This window comes from Fusarium oxysporum, chromosome 5 (assembly GCF_000149955.1).
Source record: "Fusarium oxysporum f. sp. lycopersici 4287 chromosome 5, whole genome shotgun sequence".
NCBI classification, from domain to species: domain Eukaryota; kingdom Fungi; phylum Ascomycota; class Sordariomycetes; order Hypocreales; family Nectriaceae; genus Fusarium; species Fusarium oxysporum.
In genome coordinates this window covers 696,848-711,521 of record NC_030990.1, presented here as the reverse complement: position 1 = coordinate 711,521, position 14,674 = coordinate 696,848, and the positions used below count along the sequence as shown (strand labels likewise).

Below are 14,674 nucleotides of genomic sequence, written 5' to 3'. Positions count from 1 at the left end.
GCACTCTTGTGTCCCCGCATTCAACTCTATCTGAATCTACGGCCCGAGAACTTTGGTTAATTTCAATTGTACCAATTATGACTCCTCATGTTGTCATTCACTGGCTTTTGGTATATGGGTATGTTGCCTCACAACGATTGGATTGAGCACCAATGCAAGGCACGAGAGATCCTTCTCGAAGTTCAGTGAGGGAGTAGAATCCCTCAGGGCTGAGACACCAACTATGGTACCGGCAAAGAAATACAGCAAGGTATAAAGATTGGGAAAGCTTCGGATACATGTCGACAAGAATAAAGTCAGCGTTGAAGGAAACTTTGTGGTTTTTGCTTCGCCCCATGAGGAAACTCAATCCTGGATGGATCTTAGGCAGAAAATCTCCCTGGTCGTTTGGACTTTGGGACTAGCCAAATCATAATAATTCATCCATTGGTTTTATGCGCAATTGAAAATTTATGAACACGCTAGACAAGTTGTCTCCTTGCTCATGTTGGTTGGTGATGACATTCCACGAACCCAGCTATCTGGGTTCAAAACAGGGGACCCCATGTCGCTAAAAAGCTCAGCTCCTTCCACTAGCCTTCTAGGCGCTGTCAATTATTTTTTTAGGGGGCCCCGTCAACTAACGTGGTTAGAAGGGACCGAGGTGATGGTTCAGAATGACCCTTGACCATAATTCTCCTTTACGATGATTTGTAACATTAAGGATGAAGCGATGACAAGCCGTTTCTATAAGACCCGGGCCTATAGTAATAACATGTGCCTGTTATTATTACCAGGCATTCATTATGTCGATCCTAGTTCTTCCCCCGAGCCGCGTGTTCGTGTTTGTGTCTCCATTAGTGCTCAGTCAGCAAAGGCCCAGGGCAGTGGAGGAGGGTTGTGTTGGGCGATTCGCTTGTAATGTGCCGCAGTTGGGTCGATTATGCAGTCGCGTGTGCGCAGGGTGTCATTGGTTGGTTCGTCCCAACTCGAAGCGCTTGAGCAGAATGTCATGTTACCTCGACTCCTGAATATCCATCAACAGAAAGAAAAGAGACAAATTCTCCCGAAAGGGAAAAAATGAAATATCTCCGCGGAAGTTTTTAACTTGGTCTATCTGAAACATCTCCATCGAAACCCCTTTGTCGTCATAGTCGATCTCGTTCTCAAGGATTCGGTTCCAGAAGCTTTGTCGTGTCCCCTGTATCCGAAACCAAGCCTGTGCCAGGAGCTAATAAACTTTGGCCCAAGTTGACAACTGTCGACAGCCCATCCCATGGATCCGCTTCCATTTTGTAGGGGACCATTCCGAGATGAGGAGACATTGCAAAGGCTGCAGATACAGGAATTGAGCATCAAACAAACATAGAAACACTACGTGTATACAGTTCAAAGATACGAAACAGAATATGTATGTCTGCCAAGTATTATATGCTGTGCTCTATTCGCAGCGTTATATCAATCACTCTATAGGCTACTCACTATCTTTTTTGAACCCCTCTCCTTAACTTTTGGTGTCCGTGCACTCAGCTGCCAAATGTCCCCTGGTCACCTCCAGTCTTTTCCACCTTGACCTTGACACTGCATTGGTTCAATCCCTTCATCACGACTTCAGGGCCTTTGTCCCTGGCATATGTCGGCCCAGTCACCAAGGAGAAAAAAGAGAGACACATACTGTGCCGTGTGTGGTGCGTGCCACTCACTGCTCGCCTTGCATTGCATATCTGCAGGTGACTTGGTTACGGTTACGGTTACGTTTACGGCTTCTGATTCTGGACTGGACCGTTCTGTTTCTCCAACCTCCTGAACCCTACCGCTTCCCTATCCGTACATCACCAGATTTCTTTCTCTCCTTGCGACTCACACGAAATTAACGACCTAGCCTTGGCTTTCCAGCATCTACAGTACGTACGCCATCTTTCGTCTCCATCGTCTCCTCCTCTACGGATATCCCTTGGCCTTTTCGTCTTCCCTGCCTCCACCGCGTGGCCCTGCCCTTGTCTTGTCTTGTCCGTCCCGCCCCGTCCCTGTCGTTCTTGTCCTCGTTTGGTTGACCATCTCGGTCCTGTCTCCAGACGGAGCCTCTTCCCCCGCGACCAACAACCGCCACGACTCTATCCGCCCGCCCGCTACTCTCCTCGTTTAGTGCTCCTTGTATCTCATTGACGTGACCTTGACGAACGCTTCAGTCCTTCCACGTTTTCTGATCAGCGTCCGGCTCCTCGCAATCCCCTCCCTAGCCCTGTCCTTCTGGCCTGGCCCTGTCGTGAAGTGACCTCGGGACCCAGTCTTTGGCGGTGACGCCCCTGTTCTCTTCTCACCGGATCGAACTCACGATCTCCAGCGCAACGTCTCGGGCGTTTCCATTGCCTTGGCTCCCGTCTTCTGCGGCCTGGGTCCTCGACTGCTGCTGCTTCTACTTCCTATTTGGTCAGCCCTTTGTTCAAGCTCCTTTACTCCTCCCCGCCGTCGCAAACTGTTGCAGTTCAACCGCCTCATGTTTCGCTATTCACGATCCTCAAGCAAAGCATCATGGTTGATTCTCCAGAACTAACAATCCGTCAGGATTCAGCAGGCGACGAACCTCCTTCTCGTTTCTCCGATCTCGTTAACGACGAAAAGCCGACCGGCCGATATACCCCCGATCTTCTTGCTGGCGTTTATCGAGGAATTCGAAAGCTACCTTCAGTCAAGCTCTCGAGAAGTCCTTCACGGTTGCACTTAAAGAGCTCATCTGGTAGTCTACACTCCGCTCATTCCTCCACCTCGAGTGCACCCCCCGCAAGCGAAGCACCTCCTCAGCATGCTCGAAACTTGACCCTCCAGTATAGTCTGTCGAAGCCTCTACCACGGTCGCCGCCGTACCAAGAATCTATACATCCCCAAGATTCGACCTCCCCCAATCTACCTAGTGTGCCAGAGGGGGAGATTCCTTCACCGAAATTCTTCGATCCGTCACCTTCGACTTCACCACTACCGACACCGCCCCCAAAGACAGAGAGCTTCTTTGAGAGCCGATCAAACACCATGGAGTCTACCTCTGCGCCACCCCAGCACCCATATGGCGCCCACGAAGCCAATAATAGCATGAGCAGTGTGTCGAGTGCCTCCAGATATGACTCGCAAGAGCAAAGCGATGGCCTGAAACCCAGAGGTACTGGATCAGCTTCTGCTGGTCCATCGCCGAATGTCGCTCAGCGGGCAACCCCTGTAGGCGGGCCTTCCAATGGCCCTTCAACACATCTGTCTGGCCTCATGTGCAATGTTCACCGAACGACTGGACGTGAGCCCCATGCCCTAGTCGGAGCTACAACTACCATTCTGGGCGACAAGCTCTATGTGTTTGGAGGCCGGATCCTGTCTAGAAGTCGACCTGCTCCTCTAACATCGGATATGTACGAGTTGGATCTGATTCGTCGACACTGGACGAAGCTGGAAACAACAGGCGACGTCCCACCACCTCGATACTTTCACTCCATGTGCGCCTTGGGTGACACCAAAATGGTTTGTTACGGTGGCATGTCACCTGCCCCTAACCAACCTCCTGGTGGTGACCAACAGCAACCCGAAATCACTGTCATGTCTGATATCTACATCTACGACGTCAATACCAGAGCCTGGACCTTTATTCCGACACAAGACCCTCCTCAGGGCCGCTACGCCCATTGCGCCTGTATTCTTCCTTCGTCTGCCACCTTTTCTTCGCACCGCGCTCCTCTTTCTGCTCTACAACATAATCCTTCAACCGGCAACCCTAACGAGGGCCGAATCGGCATTAATATTGATGGTTCAGGTGGTGCAGAAATGGTCATTGTTGGTGGACAGGATGGCAGGAACAACTACATTGAGCAGATCAGCGTCTTCAATTTGCGAAGCCTGAAATGGACCTCAACGCAGCCTTTGGACAGAAGCTGGGGCGCATATAGGAGTGTGACCGCCCCTCTTCCGCCTGCAGTGGCTTCCAAACTCGGCCGACGACAATCGAACGGTATGCAACGCCATGATGGAGGTATCAGCCAAGAAGCTCGGGAACCAGGGGCTTCGATGTTGATTTACTGTAATTACAACTTCTTGGACGTAAAGCTCGAGCTGCAAATCCGGGCGCCGGACGGTACTCTCACCGAGAGACCAATGTCAGGCAACTACTCACCACCAGGACTGCGATTCCCAAATGGCGGAGTTATCGATACCCATTTCGTCGTCAGCGGCACGTACCTTACCTCATCTCGACAAGAGTATGCGCTCTGGGCTCTGGATCTACGCACCCTGACATGGAGCCGGATCGATGCTGGAGGAAGCGTATTCAGCCAGGGCAGTTGGAATCGTGGAGTTTTATGGAACCGCCGAAACACGTTTGTGATCTTAGGCAACAGGAAAAGGAGTCTCGTTGATGACTATAATCATCGACGTATCAACTTTTCCAATGTGTGCATGGTCGAGCTGGAAGCATTTGGCTTTTACGACAATCCCCGCAAGACAAGTCCGCTTTCAGGTTTCATCTCAGCCAGCAGCCCTTATGCTGGGCCTGGTCTGAGTTTGGCGCGCAAAGCTGGATATACAGCGGGCGGACGATATCACTCAAGGGCGAGCGAGGAGCTCGGTGAGAAGTCATTCGCCATGCGCGAACTTGCCGATATGGATATCCTGTGCATTGGTGGCGAGCGCATTCCAGTCAACTCGAGAATCGTCGGACGACGCTGGGGACCTTATTTCGTGCAGCTTCTGCGAGAGGGAACGGCGACACAAGATGGGAGCGATGCCATGACCCTTAGATCTGGTCTCTCAAGCAACCCCTTACGCGCGTCGGCTATCACAATCACACCAAACTCGAGGGTGGCAGACAGCTCATCCTCCATGATTAGCACTGTTGGCTCATCACTGAGCTCTTCTGGTGCCCCTTCAAGCACCGCAGCTTCAAGTTTTACCACAGGTGCGATGGGCCATGAGGCTAACCCGACGAACATTAATGCGGCGCCTACACCTCACTCACTACCACCAAACTCACGACCGAGATGTCTTTACCTTCCACACACATACCTCACGATCCAGGCGCTGCTTCACTTCCTCTACACGAGCTCTCTACCACCACCGACATCTCCTCTTTGCACCCCACAGATTCTTTGCTCGCTACTCCAGATCGCCCGTCCATACCGTATTGATGGACTATTGGAGGCTGTAGTTGAGCGACTTCACGCTTTGCTCGACAGCCGCAACGCTGCAGCTGTTTTCAATGCGACTGCCATGGCGGCTGGTGGTGGCCGAGGCATTGATGGATCACTCAACCCTAACTTCTTTGTTGGAACTCTTGATCCTGTGGGCTCGCCTACTGCCACTTCTGACTTTTCTCTGGGACATACGCCTGGCGACAGCTTCTCATCGGATCTTCAGACTCGTACTGAGGGCCTGACGCTCAACACCAATGTGCAACAACTGAGCCGACCCTCCAGCGATGAGCTATCTGCTACAACAAGCCAGAGCGGATCAGAGTGGAGTTCCTCGGAGATTGGTGGCAGTGAACGCGACAACTTTGTGTGGAACGGTGAACTAAGCAGTGTAATTGGCCTACAGAAGCGAGGTCTTCGAGGTTTGATGGAGGGTAGGAGGATGAGAGAACGAACAGGCACAGCAGCTGGTGGAAACGGCATGGGACCAAGCTACACAGGTGGACAAGGCCAACAGCGTGTTGGTCTAGGAATAGCAGGATCATGAGCTGATCACGGCGATTTATGAAGCGGGTTAGGGATGGACTCGGCGAAAATATTGTGACATGTAATGAACCCAGTCACGATCTGTAGAAGAGGTGAATTTTGTAGGAGCGTATATGAAGCATTGATGGACATAGCACTTCATAGTAAATAGCATTATCATCACGTCTCATGAGTTCATTTGCTAAACATTTCACCAAGCTTCGATTCTCACTCATATGATTCGTTCTGTACAAAGATACTTTAAATCATGCTAATGAACTATACAATGGGTATCCGATCTATATGCAACTTACAGCTTCACCTTTCCACCCTGAATCTCTCCCCAATCTTTCTTAGTAAAGGGCGCATAACTCTCACCCTTAAGCCAATAAATCTCCCCAAGACTCTTATCACCAGTTGGATCGACACCTGCCTCCCGCAGCGCATGTTTCTGCTGCTTCATAGTCCCCGTGATCTGTCCACCGCCAAGTTCGCTCATAATTCTCAAGAACAGCGGTCTCGCGTACTTGGGCAACTCAGCGCGCACGTGAGCAGCTATATCCAGCATTACCTCTGCGGTAGGATCAGAAGATAAATGGACTGCTGCACAACCTGCTCTTCCGTCGTGATGGGGAAGTGAAACACCGTAGACGTTTGCTTCTTTGACGGAGGGGTGTTTACACAGTGCATCGCTTACTTCGGCGGTGGAAACGTTCTCGCCCTTCCAGCGGAATGTATCGCCTATACGATCGTGGAAGTATATCCGTCCATCGCTATCCCATCTGACTACATCGCCTGTTCGAAACCACGTATCGCCTTTACTAAACACATCGCGAAGAACTTTTGCTTCTGTAGCTGCGCGATTGTTGTAGTAGCCTTGGAAGCGACCAAATGGATTTCCTGACGGTAGACGGAAGAGCATTTCGCCTGGTTCGCCGGTACGAGCTTTATAGCAGCGCCCTGTACTGGGATTGCGCTTGGGGAGATCGGTTTCCCAATCTACCTCTACCAAAGCGACGGAGAAGCTCATGATTAGATTGTATACCCAGCCATTACGACCGATTGCGCCAGCGGCGTAGTCATTTTTGCTGAGGTTGAAGGTCGCAAATGTTCCTTCTGTGGCAGCGTAAAACTCGCAGATTCCTTCGACGCCGAAACGTTCTTTGAATTCGTTCCAGATGTCTGGTCTTAACCCGTTTCCAAAAGCTACTTTGACATTGTGCTTCTTGTCGAGACATTCGCCTGTTTCAGGATCGTGCTGTGGTGGTGCAGCGAGCAAGTACCGCAGAGTCTCGCCGACGTAGAGGATTGATGTTGCGCCTGACTCGCGAACTTCATTCCAGAAAGTCTTGGTTGAGAATTTGCGGCCTAGGGCTTGGGTGCTTCCTGAGAGGAGAGTTGCGCTGAAGGAGAAGATTGTCGCGGAGGAGTGATATAGGGGCATTGACTGGACGGTTAGCTTGGCTTGAGAAGAAGAGGCGAGGACTTACGGAGTACATGGTGTCGCCTTTTGATCGGTCAAGGAGTTGTTCGGACATTGAACCAGCAACGATCAACTTTCCCCAGGATACAATGGCTGCTTTGGGCATACCAGTCGTTCCAGAGGTATAAATGAGAATAGCCATGCTTGAAAGACTCTTCTCGGATCGATCGGAGTCCGGCGCGCGAACACCCTCTGTCGCAGCGATTTGCGCTTCAACTTCAGGAGTATGAACAATGAAGCGAATGTCCTTCAGTTGATCACGAACATCTTGTCCAACATTCTCCTCAACATTGGGGTCCACGATACACAACTTTGTGGTAGCAGCTTTTAAGCAATGAACCAGCGAAGCTCCAGAGAGGTTATAGTTCAAAAACGCCGGCTTCGCACCAATACTCCAAAGACCAAGCCATACAAAGATATACGAGTCCGAGTTTTGAAAGTCGAGCGCTACAATATCGCCCTTCTTCACACCCTCATTCTTCAGCCACTGGCCATACTTTAGCACCTGCTCGTAAACATCTTTATACGAAAGACGTTTTCCCTCAAATATGAGTAATGCGCGATCAGAGGTTGAAGAATTGGTGGCTATGTTTTCGAGGAGGTAGTATAGATTGAGGCGATCGGTCCATTCGCGATAGTACATTCGTGATGCGGCGATGGTTACGCAGCGCAGGAGGAAGAGGTCGTACCATGTTGAGGACCGGGCGTTGAAGTATGCTAGCGATGCCGCGATTGCGGGGGCGGTTATTGAAAGAGGGACTAAAAAGTTAGTTTGCGCTCCAAATTGCAAAGTGTCAAGGCTACTTACGAGGCATTGTTGTTTATGCAAAAGAAAGAGTTGATGATGAAGAAAGGGTCAAAGTCGTTGACGTGGGTCAATGGCCTGATAGCGATAAGACGGTGACGACAGCGCAACTCCACTAAAGCCCCGACGACCGAGAGTTTATATAAACGTTATAAACGCTATAAACTGCTTGGCATTATGTTTGTTGGTTCATAATTGCTATGGTTTTCGCCAAGGGTACCAAGCAGCTCAGCTGGCACTCCACGACGAGACAATTGCCCCATTTGAACTAGATCTCTGCAACCTTGTTGTAAGTGATGTTGTATACTTCAAACAGGTGATTGTGATGCCTCGGCTGAAAATGAGGCGTAGCAAGTTGATGCGGGGAGGATCTGGGGAAGTTGAGATATCGGAGGATGTAGTAAAAGATGGCATTGGGATTATGGATCGTCAATGGTTCCTGGCGATCTGTTGGCGATAGCGCCCGTTGTTAGATGCAGTCAGCACGGCCTTTGCAGGGGTTGATGTGTTGGATCGGCGCTGGAGGGCAGTTGATCGATTACAGTGAACGGAACGGCTAGAGCGGTTGGTAGAAGAATAGAGTTCGTTCTTCTGTTTAAGCTAAACTTCGTTCGATTTGGTAGGTAAGGTTACACTTTACATAGACAGCGTTAGGGGCTTACAGCCTTGTAAAGGTTGAATCTCGAGGTAAAATATTTGGCTCCGACGCTGAACGTAACAAATCCAGCTGGCTTTTCAAACTTCCAATTACTTATAAAAGAGAAACTAATCTTCAGAAGAGCCATGAATACGTGAAATGAATGATCAATTCAAGAGCAAGACGTCCAACTACAAGCTTGGATGAGCTAGAAGGAGCAGATCATCGGCATCGGGCCTTAGACTCCCCGATCTCACGTGATATCGTGATGTCGTGTAGCTAAGCTCCCCATCCCTCCACGCATCGATCCAAATCGACAGGGAGCTCTGATAAGAGCCTCTTCACCATCCCCGCCTCAACCTTTCAATCAGAACGGCATAATGGCGCCCGGCGACGTCAAAGACACTTCCGCGGCGCCGTCCGCACCGCCTCCCGAGAAACCATCCGACATTTACAGGAGAACCCGCATCGTCGTCTCCTTTTGGTTGATAGTGCTGTGCTTGGGTGTACCGATATGGTGGAAGACGACTACAATTTACCGAGCGAATCTTCCGCTTGATGGGATGATGCAATGGGCTGAGGGAAAGGTGAGCAGAAACCTGGGATGGTGATATGGTATTGGTACGTGGTGCTGATGAAGGGGTAGGCTTGTCGTCCTGTGTTTCCTCTTCAGATCTCAGTGAAAGCGGATGCGCTGCAGGAGAATGAGGCGCAAAATCTTGTGCGATTGACGCAGCATGCTCTTGACGACCATAACGACTTCTCTGGACATCATCTACGTCTTCAACTTGCCCCTAAGGGGGGCGCCTCACCTTCACCCGCCGCCGATGATGATTCCCACGTCGCCCTTACGATCCAACTTGCGCCTGGCGAGAGCAATTCTGCTACATTAGATCCCGACTCGGCTGTTCTCAATATCGCATATCCCTCCAACGCGATCCCCTCCGCATCGTCATCGTCTTCCGCACTCGCTACATACATCGCAAACGAGCTACAATCGACATTCTCCGAAGAACAATCCATCATTTCATACCTCCTATCGACTTCCTCAGCCCCCGATGCTAAACCCCAGGGCTTGACCCCCGAGGTCATCGATAGGTTGTCAAAGCGAACTACACGATCCCTACGATACTCGCCAACATACCATCTTACCTTCTCCCTATTCACAGCCGGCGCAGCACCGAGCACATGGGACATTGAGAAGGCGATTGAGGAGTACATGAAGCCAATGCTTGATGTGCTGGGACCAATCCATAACTTTACGATTGATACTCAGGTGCAGCTGTATGCGACACCCGGTGCTCAATCGCAGGTGTTGAGTAAGGAGGACCTTGCGTCTTTCATCAATGCTGCTGAATGGCCCCTGTCTCCTTCAATTGCAGGCGCTCCGACCGTCAACTTTGTTATCTACATCGGCGACCAGAAGATTGGCCTTGATTCGGAGACAGAAACGTCACAGTCGTGGATGTTTCCTCAATGGGGCAGTGTATACCTTCTTTCGCTCCCCGAGACAACGACACATGTATCTAGTGAAACACTCAAGCAGCCAATGCTCACATTCACTGGACATTTGTTGTCACTCTTGGGTACACCTCAATCGGGCTCCCTCCCATTGCGACTATCCACGCTCTCCCGCATCCGCTCAGCAGATCTCCTCCTCCGTGCCTCATCAACCCTCGGCTCTCTCGCTCGTCTATCCCTCGCCCTCCCCTCAATCTCAATTCCTCATAGCGTCGCCGATGGAGTCGCATCAACAATGGAGCATCTTCAGCAAGCATGCGCTAGCTTAGGCGCTCCTTCTGGACTCTTGCACGCTAGAATCGCAGAGGAAGAGGCAGAGCGGGCGTTCTTTGAGAAGAGTATGGTTGGGCAGTTGTATTTCCCTGACGAGCATAAGATTGCGGTGTATCTACCGTTACTGGGACCAGTGGGTGTTCCATTGGTTATGGGACTTATTAATGAGCTTAGAGGGTGGATCAAGAGGAGGAGACAGAGGGCAAAGGATTCGGGAGAGAAGAAGGCCCAATGAGATTAGATTCGATATAGAAGATGCCTATATATGAGCATTAATAGTATGTTTTCTGTTTTGTATTCCCAATTGACTGTCGTTATGATATTGAAATGTAAGCCACGTGGTTGAGGCGTGCTATTTTTACTTGTGATTATCCCGGATCTCGGCTGTTTTCCCCGTCTGTGCGCCAGCTCTTGACGTAACGGCGGCTTATCTTACACAATCCCATGTCATCCCAATCTTTCCCATTTCTTGCTTCTCCAAACCCAATTGAACCCTCTCACCATGTCATGACACGACCAAAATGCTTCCAGAACCAACACTCACACTAACCCTCCCCAGTATCCACGACGGTCTAACCCTCGACTGCCGAATCTACCACCCGCTCTCGCTGTCTGCGAACCCAAAAGCTCCAACATGGCTGAAACATGCCGCTGTCGTGGCTCATCCTTATGCGCCCATGGGAGGATGCTATGATGATCCTGTGGTTGGAGGTGTAGCTGCGCAGTTACTACGAAAGGGGTTCTTGGTAGGGACCTTTAACTTTCGGTAGGTGATTTATAGGGATGGGGGACTTGAGCTGATGGTGTAGAGGTGCACATGGATCTGCGGGACGGACTTCATGGACTGCGAAACCCGAACGGGACGATTATGCCACCGTTGTCGCTTTTGTTCTACACTACGTTCACGACCTCGATCCCTTCCGACCGCATATCGATAATACCCTCCACAGCGAACCCTCGACACCGACAAGGTTAGAAGCACCGGTTAGTCTAGACGCGGCTGTCACTTCAGCGCCTCGACCACGGCCCATCTTGCTCATGGGGGGTTACTCCTACGGCGGGATGATCGTAACGCAAATACCACCCCTTGACGCAATTCTCCAACCGTTCATATCACCCATCGCAGGCTCCGACGCCGCAGAAGTTCGACTTCGAGCTGCGCATCTTGCTGAGCAGCAGAATATTGTGCTTGCGAGTGCCCGTGCCGCAATGATGGAGGGGTCAGCGCGGGGGAGGAGTAAGCGTGGTGTAAGAATTGGGGGCGATGAGGGCGGAAGCCCACGACGAAGTCATTCTAGTGCAAGGAGGAGTTTTTCGCTGGATGATGAGAGGTTTAGAAAGGGTGTTCACGATTTTATCGCCAAGGCGAGAGCTGGAAGACATTCGAGAAACGTTTCGCAGAACCCACCTACGGCTGTCGTACCGCCTGAGCCGGGAGAGCATCTCCCTCGTATTACGGATCTCACCATGCCGCGACCTGCTTACCTCATGATCTCACCTCCCCAAGGCGTGGTCACACATCTGGCGACCATGTCGCTACTCCCTTCGGCATTGGTAAAGAACAAAGATCCGCAGGATGTAGCGGCTGAAGAAAAGCTGGTGCGAAATCCGTCACTTGTGATCTTTGGAGATGAGGATGGGTTTGCACCTGCGGGGAAGTTTAGAAGTTGGAAGGCGAAGATGGAAGGGAAGATGGGGTCGCAGTTTAAAGGGACGGAGATTGAGACAGCGGGACATTTTTGGGTGGAGGAAGGGGTTTTGGATCAGTTGAGGGAGAGGGTTGGGGAGTTTGCTGATGAATTACTTGCGGGATAGGAGGTTTATGAGCGTTTTCTTGGGATGATGGAGTAATGGGTTACTTGGTTTCAAGCACAGGTTGGATTGATAGCTGGTATATGGCAAGGGACAGAACCAGAAACGAGTAATGAATCAGGAGAATGTTGAACCTTGATCAGATATTTCCATTTCTATTGTTCTATAACCAAGTCGTTTGATCTATCCAGGTCTACAGCTTCCAGCGCAGCAGAGTAAACGAGTGCTTGGGGAACGTGAACAAGCCCTCGCCATTCCACTTGGACTCCTTGATACCAACCTCCTCCTTCTCAGCAGTGTTGACAACCTTGACGTCCTTTCCACTGACAGTATGAACCTCAACCTCCTTACCACCCGTCAAGCCCCTTAGCTCCGTCTCAAAGTCCTTCTCCTCATGGATATTCACAACAGCAAGGTTGACAATACCATCCTTATCAAGCGCAGCACTAACATCCAACCACGGCGTCTCAATGGCACCGCGAATCCACTCCGGATGCGTAGGGCCCTGGTATTCACCAGCGCGAACATTAACAGCGATGGTAGATCCGCGCATGTACTTGCTGTACAGCAGTAAAGACCACCATGTTGGTTGTTTGAGAAGACCGTCCTTTGTGGTCATAAGGGGAGAGATAACGTTTACGCTTTGGGCGATGTTGGCCATGCCCATGTGCTTGGATTGGCGGACAAAGACGTTGAGCCAGATGGCGACAGCTAGGGCATCGGAGAGGTTGTATTTCTCTTCAGCGCCTTCTTCGCCGGGGGCGCGGACGGGATCCCATACGTTCCACTCGTCGAAGCAGATCTTTTGACGACGGACGCTGGGGGGGACTTTGTTCTCGATGCGAGCGAGGTCGATGAGACCGGCTGTGATCTCGATGGCACGCTCAGCAGAACGGGGGGCTATACCTTCATTAGTATCTCTGCCATTTCAACCCCGAGGAGGAGAACTTACCAGTAGCGTTCTTGTAGTGATCCTCACTAGCAGTGTAAATGTGAATACTGTGCTGATCAATAAGACTAGCAGTCGTACTTCCGCCCAAGCCGTGAATGTCAAACTTGATGCACTCCTTGATAACATAAGCGTCCCAAGAGCTGTGGCCTGTTTCGCCGCAGAGAATGAGCTCGACGTTGGGATCGAGGAGCTTGATGGCTTTGGCCCATTGGTAGGCCTTCTTGGCGTAGTCTTCCTTTGTCATTTGGCCGACTTGCCAGGGTCCGTACATTTCGTTTCCGAGGGCCCAGTATTTGACCTGAGAGTGTTAGTGATGGGGGAGAAATAGGGGACAGTGGATGGGGTACGTTATAGGGTTTCTCGCGGCCGTTTTGACGGCGGAGGTTGGCGTAGTATGTTGGTCTGTCGGAGTTGCAGTACTCGACCCATGCGAGGGCTAAGAAAGTCAGTATTTGATGTTGAGAGGTGATGGCTAGACTGACCTTCATCAAGAGTACCTAAACTCAGTTAGTTTGTGTCTCTTTGTGGGGGATATGAGACCTACCAGTTCCAAAGTTGAGAGCAAAGTAAGGCTCAGTGCCTACAACCTCACACCACTTGAGAAACTCATCTGTGCCAAACTCATTCGTCTCTGTACCGATCCACGCAAGTTCAGGTCTATTCCGTCAGTTCTCTCACTCACTCAATTCCTCATAAAAAGAGGCACTCACCTAGCAGGTCTCTTCTCCCTGGGACCAACACCGTCAAGCCAATGATACGTAGCAACAAAGTTACCACCTGGATATCTCACAACAGGGCAGTTGAGCTCCTTGAAGGCCTCAATGACATCCTTTCGGAAACCATTCTCATCGGACAGGGGATTTCCGGGGTCGTAGATGCCGCCGTAGATGCAGCGACCCATGTGCCTGTAATACGTCAGGGTGTGATTCATGAGGTAAGCTGAGGGTGAGGCTGGACATACTCTGTGAAACCTCCATAGATGTTATCCTCGATCTTGGAGATGATGGCACTGGGATCTACCGAGATGGAGGGGCGCTCATCGTCAGCAATGCGAGTAAACGTAGCCATCTCTGCTGAACTTTTTACAAAATAAACTCAACAATATTTACGAAACTTGAGTTACTCGAGAAGAGAGAAGTCACCAATTTATGCCTGATTCTTCCATCTCCATACTAACGGTCAAGTACGGCGAACCCCTCATCTTGGACAATACCATCAGGCGCAACATGTCACTGCGCTTGTTTAAACCCTGTATAAACCGTTTCTTAACCCACCTTTCCCCCCCTCTAATTGGCGCGCTTGTCTTCTCCGCAACACGAGACCTCAGCAGCGTGGACTTTATTCTCGGCCGGGAGATCCAAGTCCGGAAGGGTCTCCACTGTAGAGTCTTCGCCTAACCCGTGTAAGTGAACCAAAAACTTTGCGCACCAGTCATAGAATCAACTGGTACGCGTAGCGGTACAGAGCCGCACTTCTTGTGCGCTCCAATCGGAAGGGTTCGCAAGGTTTATAATCTCCGTGTTGA

At 50.8% G+C, this 14,674-nt stretch overlaps 5 protein-coding genes across 17 annotated transcripts; 3 read left to right on the top strand and 2 right to left on the bottom strand.

Annotated features, from left to right (window-relative positions):
• Nucleotides 1-1,553: 1,553 nt before the first annotated feature.
• FOXG_15428 (uncharacterized protein) lies at nucleotides 1,554-5,901 on the top strand. 12 transcript variants are annotated; one of them, XM_018395526.1, is made up of 3 exons: nucleotides 1,554-1,883; nucleotides 2,169-2,409; nucleotides 2,545-5,901. In XM_018395526.1, the coding sequence occupies exon 3, from the start codon at nucleotides 3,007-3,009 to the stop codon at nucleotides 5,686-5,688; it is 2,682 nt and encodes an 893-aa protein (XP_018255408.1). In that variant the 5' UTR covers nucleotides 1,554-1,883; nucleotides 2,169-2,409; nucleotides 2,545-3,006; the 3' UTR covers nucleotides 5,689-5,901. The 12 variants fall into 12 exon arrangements, with proteins under 12 accessions (XP_018255408.1, XP_018255410.1, XP_018255404.1 ...); XM_018395524.1 differs by having other exon boundaries at nucleotides 1,559-1,988; nucleotides 2,055-2,409; XM_018395523.1 differs by having other exon boundaries at nucleotides 1,559-2,276; nucleotides 2,324-2,409.
• FOXG_15427 (uncharacterized protein) lies at nucleotides 5,865-8,377 on the bottom strand. Of its 2 annotated transcripts, XM_018395513.1 has the most exons (3): nucleotides 7,958-8,377; nucleotides 7,157-7,908; nucleotides 5,865-7,113 (listed from the first exon to the last, which is right to left on the bottom strand). In XM_018395513.1, the coding sequence occupies exons 1-3, from the start codon at nucleotides 7,962-7,964 to the stop codon at nucleotides 5,977-5,979; spliced, it is 1,896 nt and encodes a 631-aa protein (XP_018255397.1). In that variant the 5' UTR covers nucleotides 7,965-8,377; the 3' UTR covers nucleotides 5,865-5,976. The 2 variants fall into 2 exon arrangements, with proteins under 2 accessions (XP_018255397.1, XP_018255398.1); XM_018395514.1 differs by having other exon boundaries at nucleotides 7,157-7,958.
• A 533-nt stretch (nucleotides 8,378-8,910) lies between these two features.
• FOXG_15426 (uncharacterized protein) lies at nucleotides 8,911-10,694 on the top strand. Its single transcript, XM_018395512.1, has 2 exons — nucleotides 8,911-9,178; nucleotides 9,238-10,694. Exons 1-2 carry the CDS (start codon nucleotides 8,972-8,974, stop codon nucleotides 10,618-10,620), a joined length of 1,590 nt encoding a protein of 529 aa, XP_018255396.1. The 5' UTR covers nucleotides 8,911-8,971; the 3' UTR covers nucleotides 10,621-10,694.
• A 96-nt stretch (nucleotides 10,695-10,790) lies between these two features.
• FOXG_15425 (uncharacterized protein) lies at nucleotides 10,791-13,023 on the top strand. Its single transcript, XM_018395511.1, has 2 exons — nucleotides 10,791-11,151; nucleotides 11,195-13,023. Exons 1-2 carry the CDS (start codon nucleotides 10,907-10,909, stop codon nucleotides 12,198-12,200), a joined length of 1,251 nt encoding a protein of 416 aa, XP_018255395.1. The 5' UTR covers nucleotides 10,791-10,906; the 3' UTR covers nucleotides 12,201-13,023.
• Nucleotides 10,821-14,348, bottom strand: FOXG_15424 (alpha-N-arabinofuranosidase C). The gene is made up of 7 exons (XM_018395510.1): nucleotides 14,111-14,348; nucleotides 13,860-14,054; nucleotides 13,694-13,806; nucleotides 13,632-13,646; nucleotides 13,497-13,585; nucleotides 13,150-13,447; nucleotides 10,821-13,097 (listed from the first exon to the last, which is right to left on the bottom strand). The coding sequence occupies exons 1-7, from the start codon at nucleotides 14,215-14,217 to the stop codon at nucleotides 12,391-12,393; spliced, it is 1,524 nt and encodes a 507-aa protein (XP_018255394.1). The 5' UTR covers nucleotides 14,218-14,348; the 3' UTR covers nucleotides 10,821-12,390.
• Nucleotides 14,349-14,674: the final 326 nt, after the last annotated feature.

Coding starts and splice junctions, on each gene's coding strand:
- FOXG_15426 (XM_018395512.1), top strand. CDS start 8,972: ATGGCGCCCGGCGACGTCAAAGACACTTCCGCGGCGCCGTCCGCACCG. Junction 9,179..9,237: donor TGCAATGGGCTGAGGGAAAG/GTGAGCAGAAAC, acceptor ATGAAGGGGTAG/GCTTGTCGTCCTGTGTTTCC.
- FOXG_15428 (XM_018395519.1), top strand. CDS start 2,512: ATGGTTGATTCTCCAGAACTAACAATCCGTCAGGATTCAGCAGGCGAC.
- FOXG_15427 (XM_018395513.1), bottom strand. Junction 7,114..7,156: donor AAGGCGACACCATGTACTCC/GTAAGTCCTCGC, acceptor CTAACCGTCCAG/TCAATGCCCCTATATCACTC.
- FOXG_15425 (XM_018395511.1), top strand. CDS start 10,907: ATGCTTCCAGAACCAACACTCACACTAACCCTCCCCAGTATCCACGAC. Junction 11,152..11,194: donor GTAGGGACCTTTAACTTTCG/GTAGGTGATTTA, acceptor CTGATGGTGTAG/AGGTGCACATGGATCTGCGG.
- FOXG_15424 (XM_018395510.1), bottom strand. CDS start 14,217: ATGGCTACGTTTACTCGCATTGCTGACGATGAGCGCCCCTCCATCTCG. Junction 14,055..14,110: donor ATCTATGGAGGTTTCACAGA/GTATGTCCAGCC, acceptor GACGTATTACAG/GCACATGGGTCGCTGCATCT. Junction 13,807..13,859: donor AGGGAGAAGAGACCTGCTAG/GTGAGTGCCTCT, acceptor CTGACGGAATAG/ACCTGAACTTGCGTGGATCG.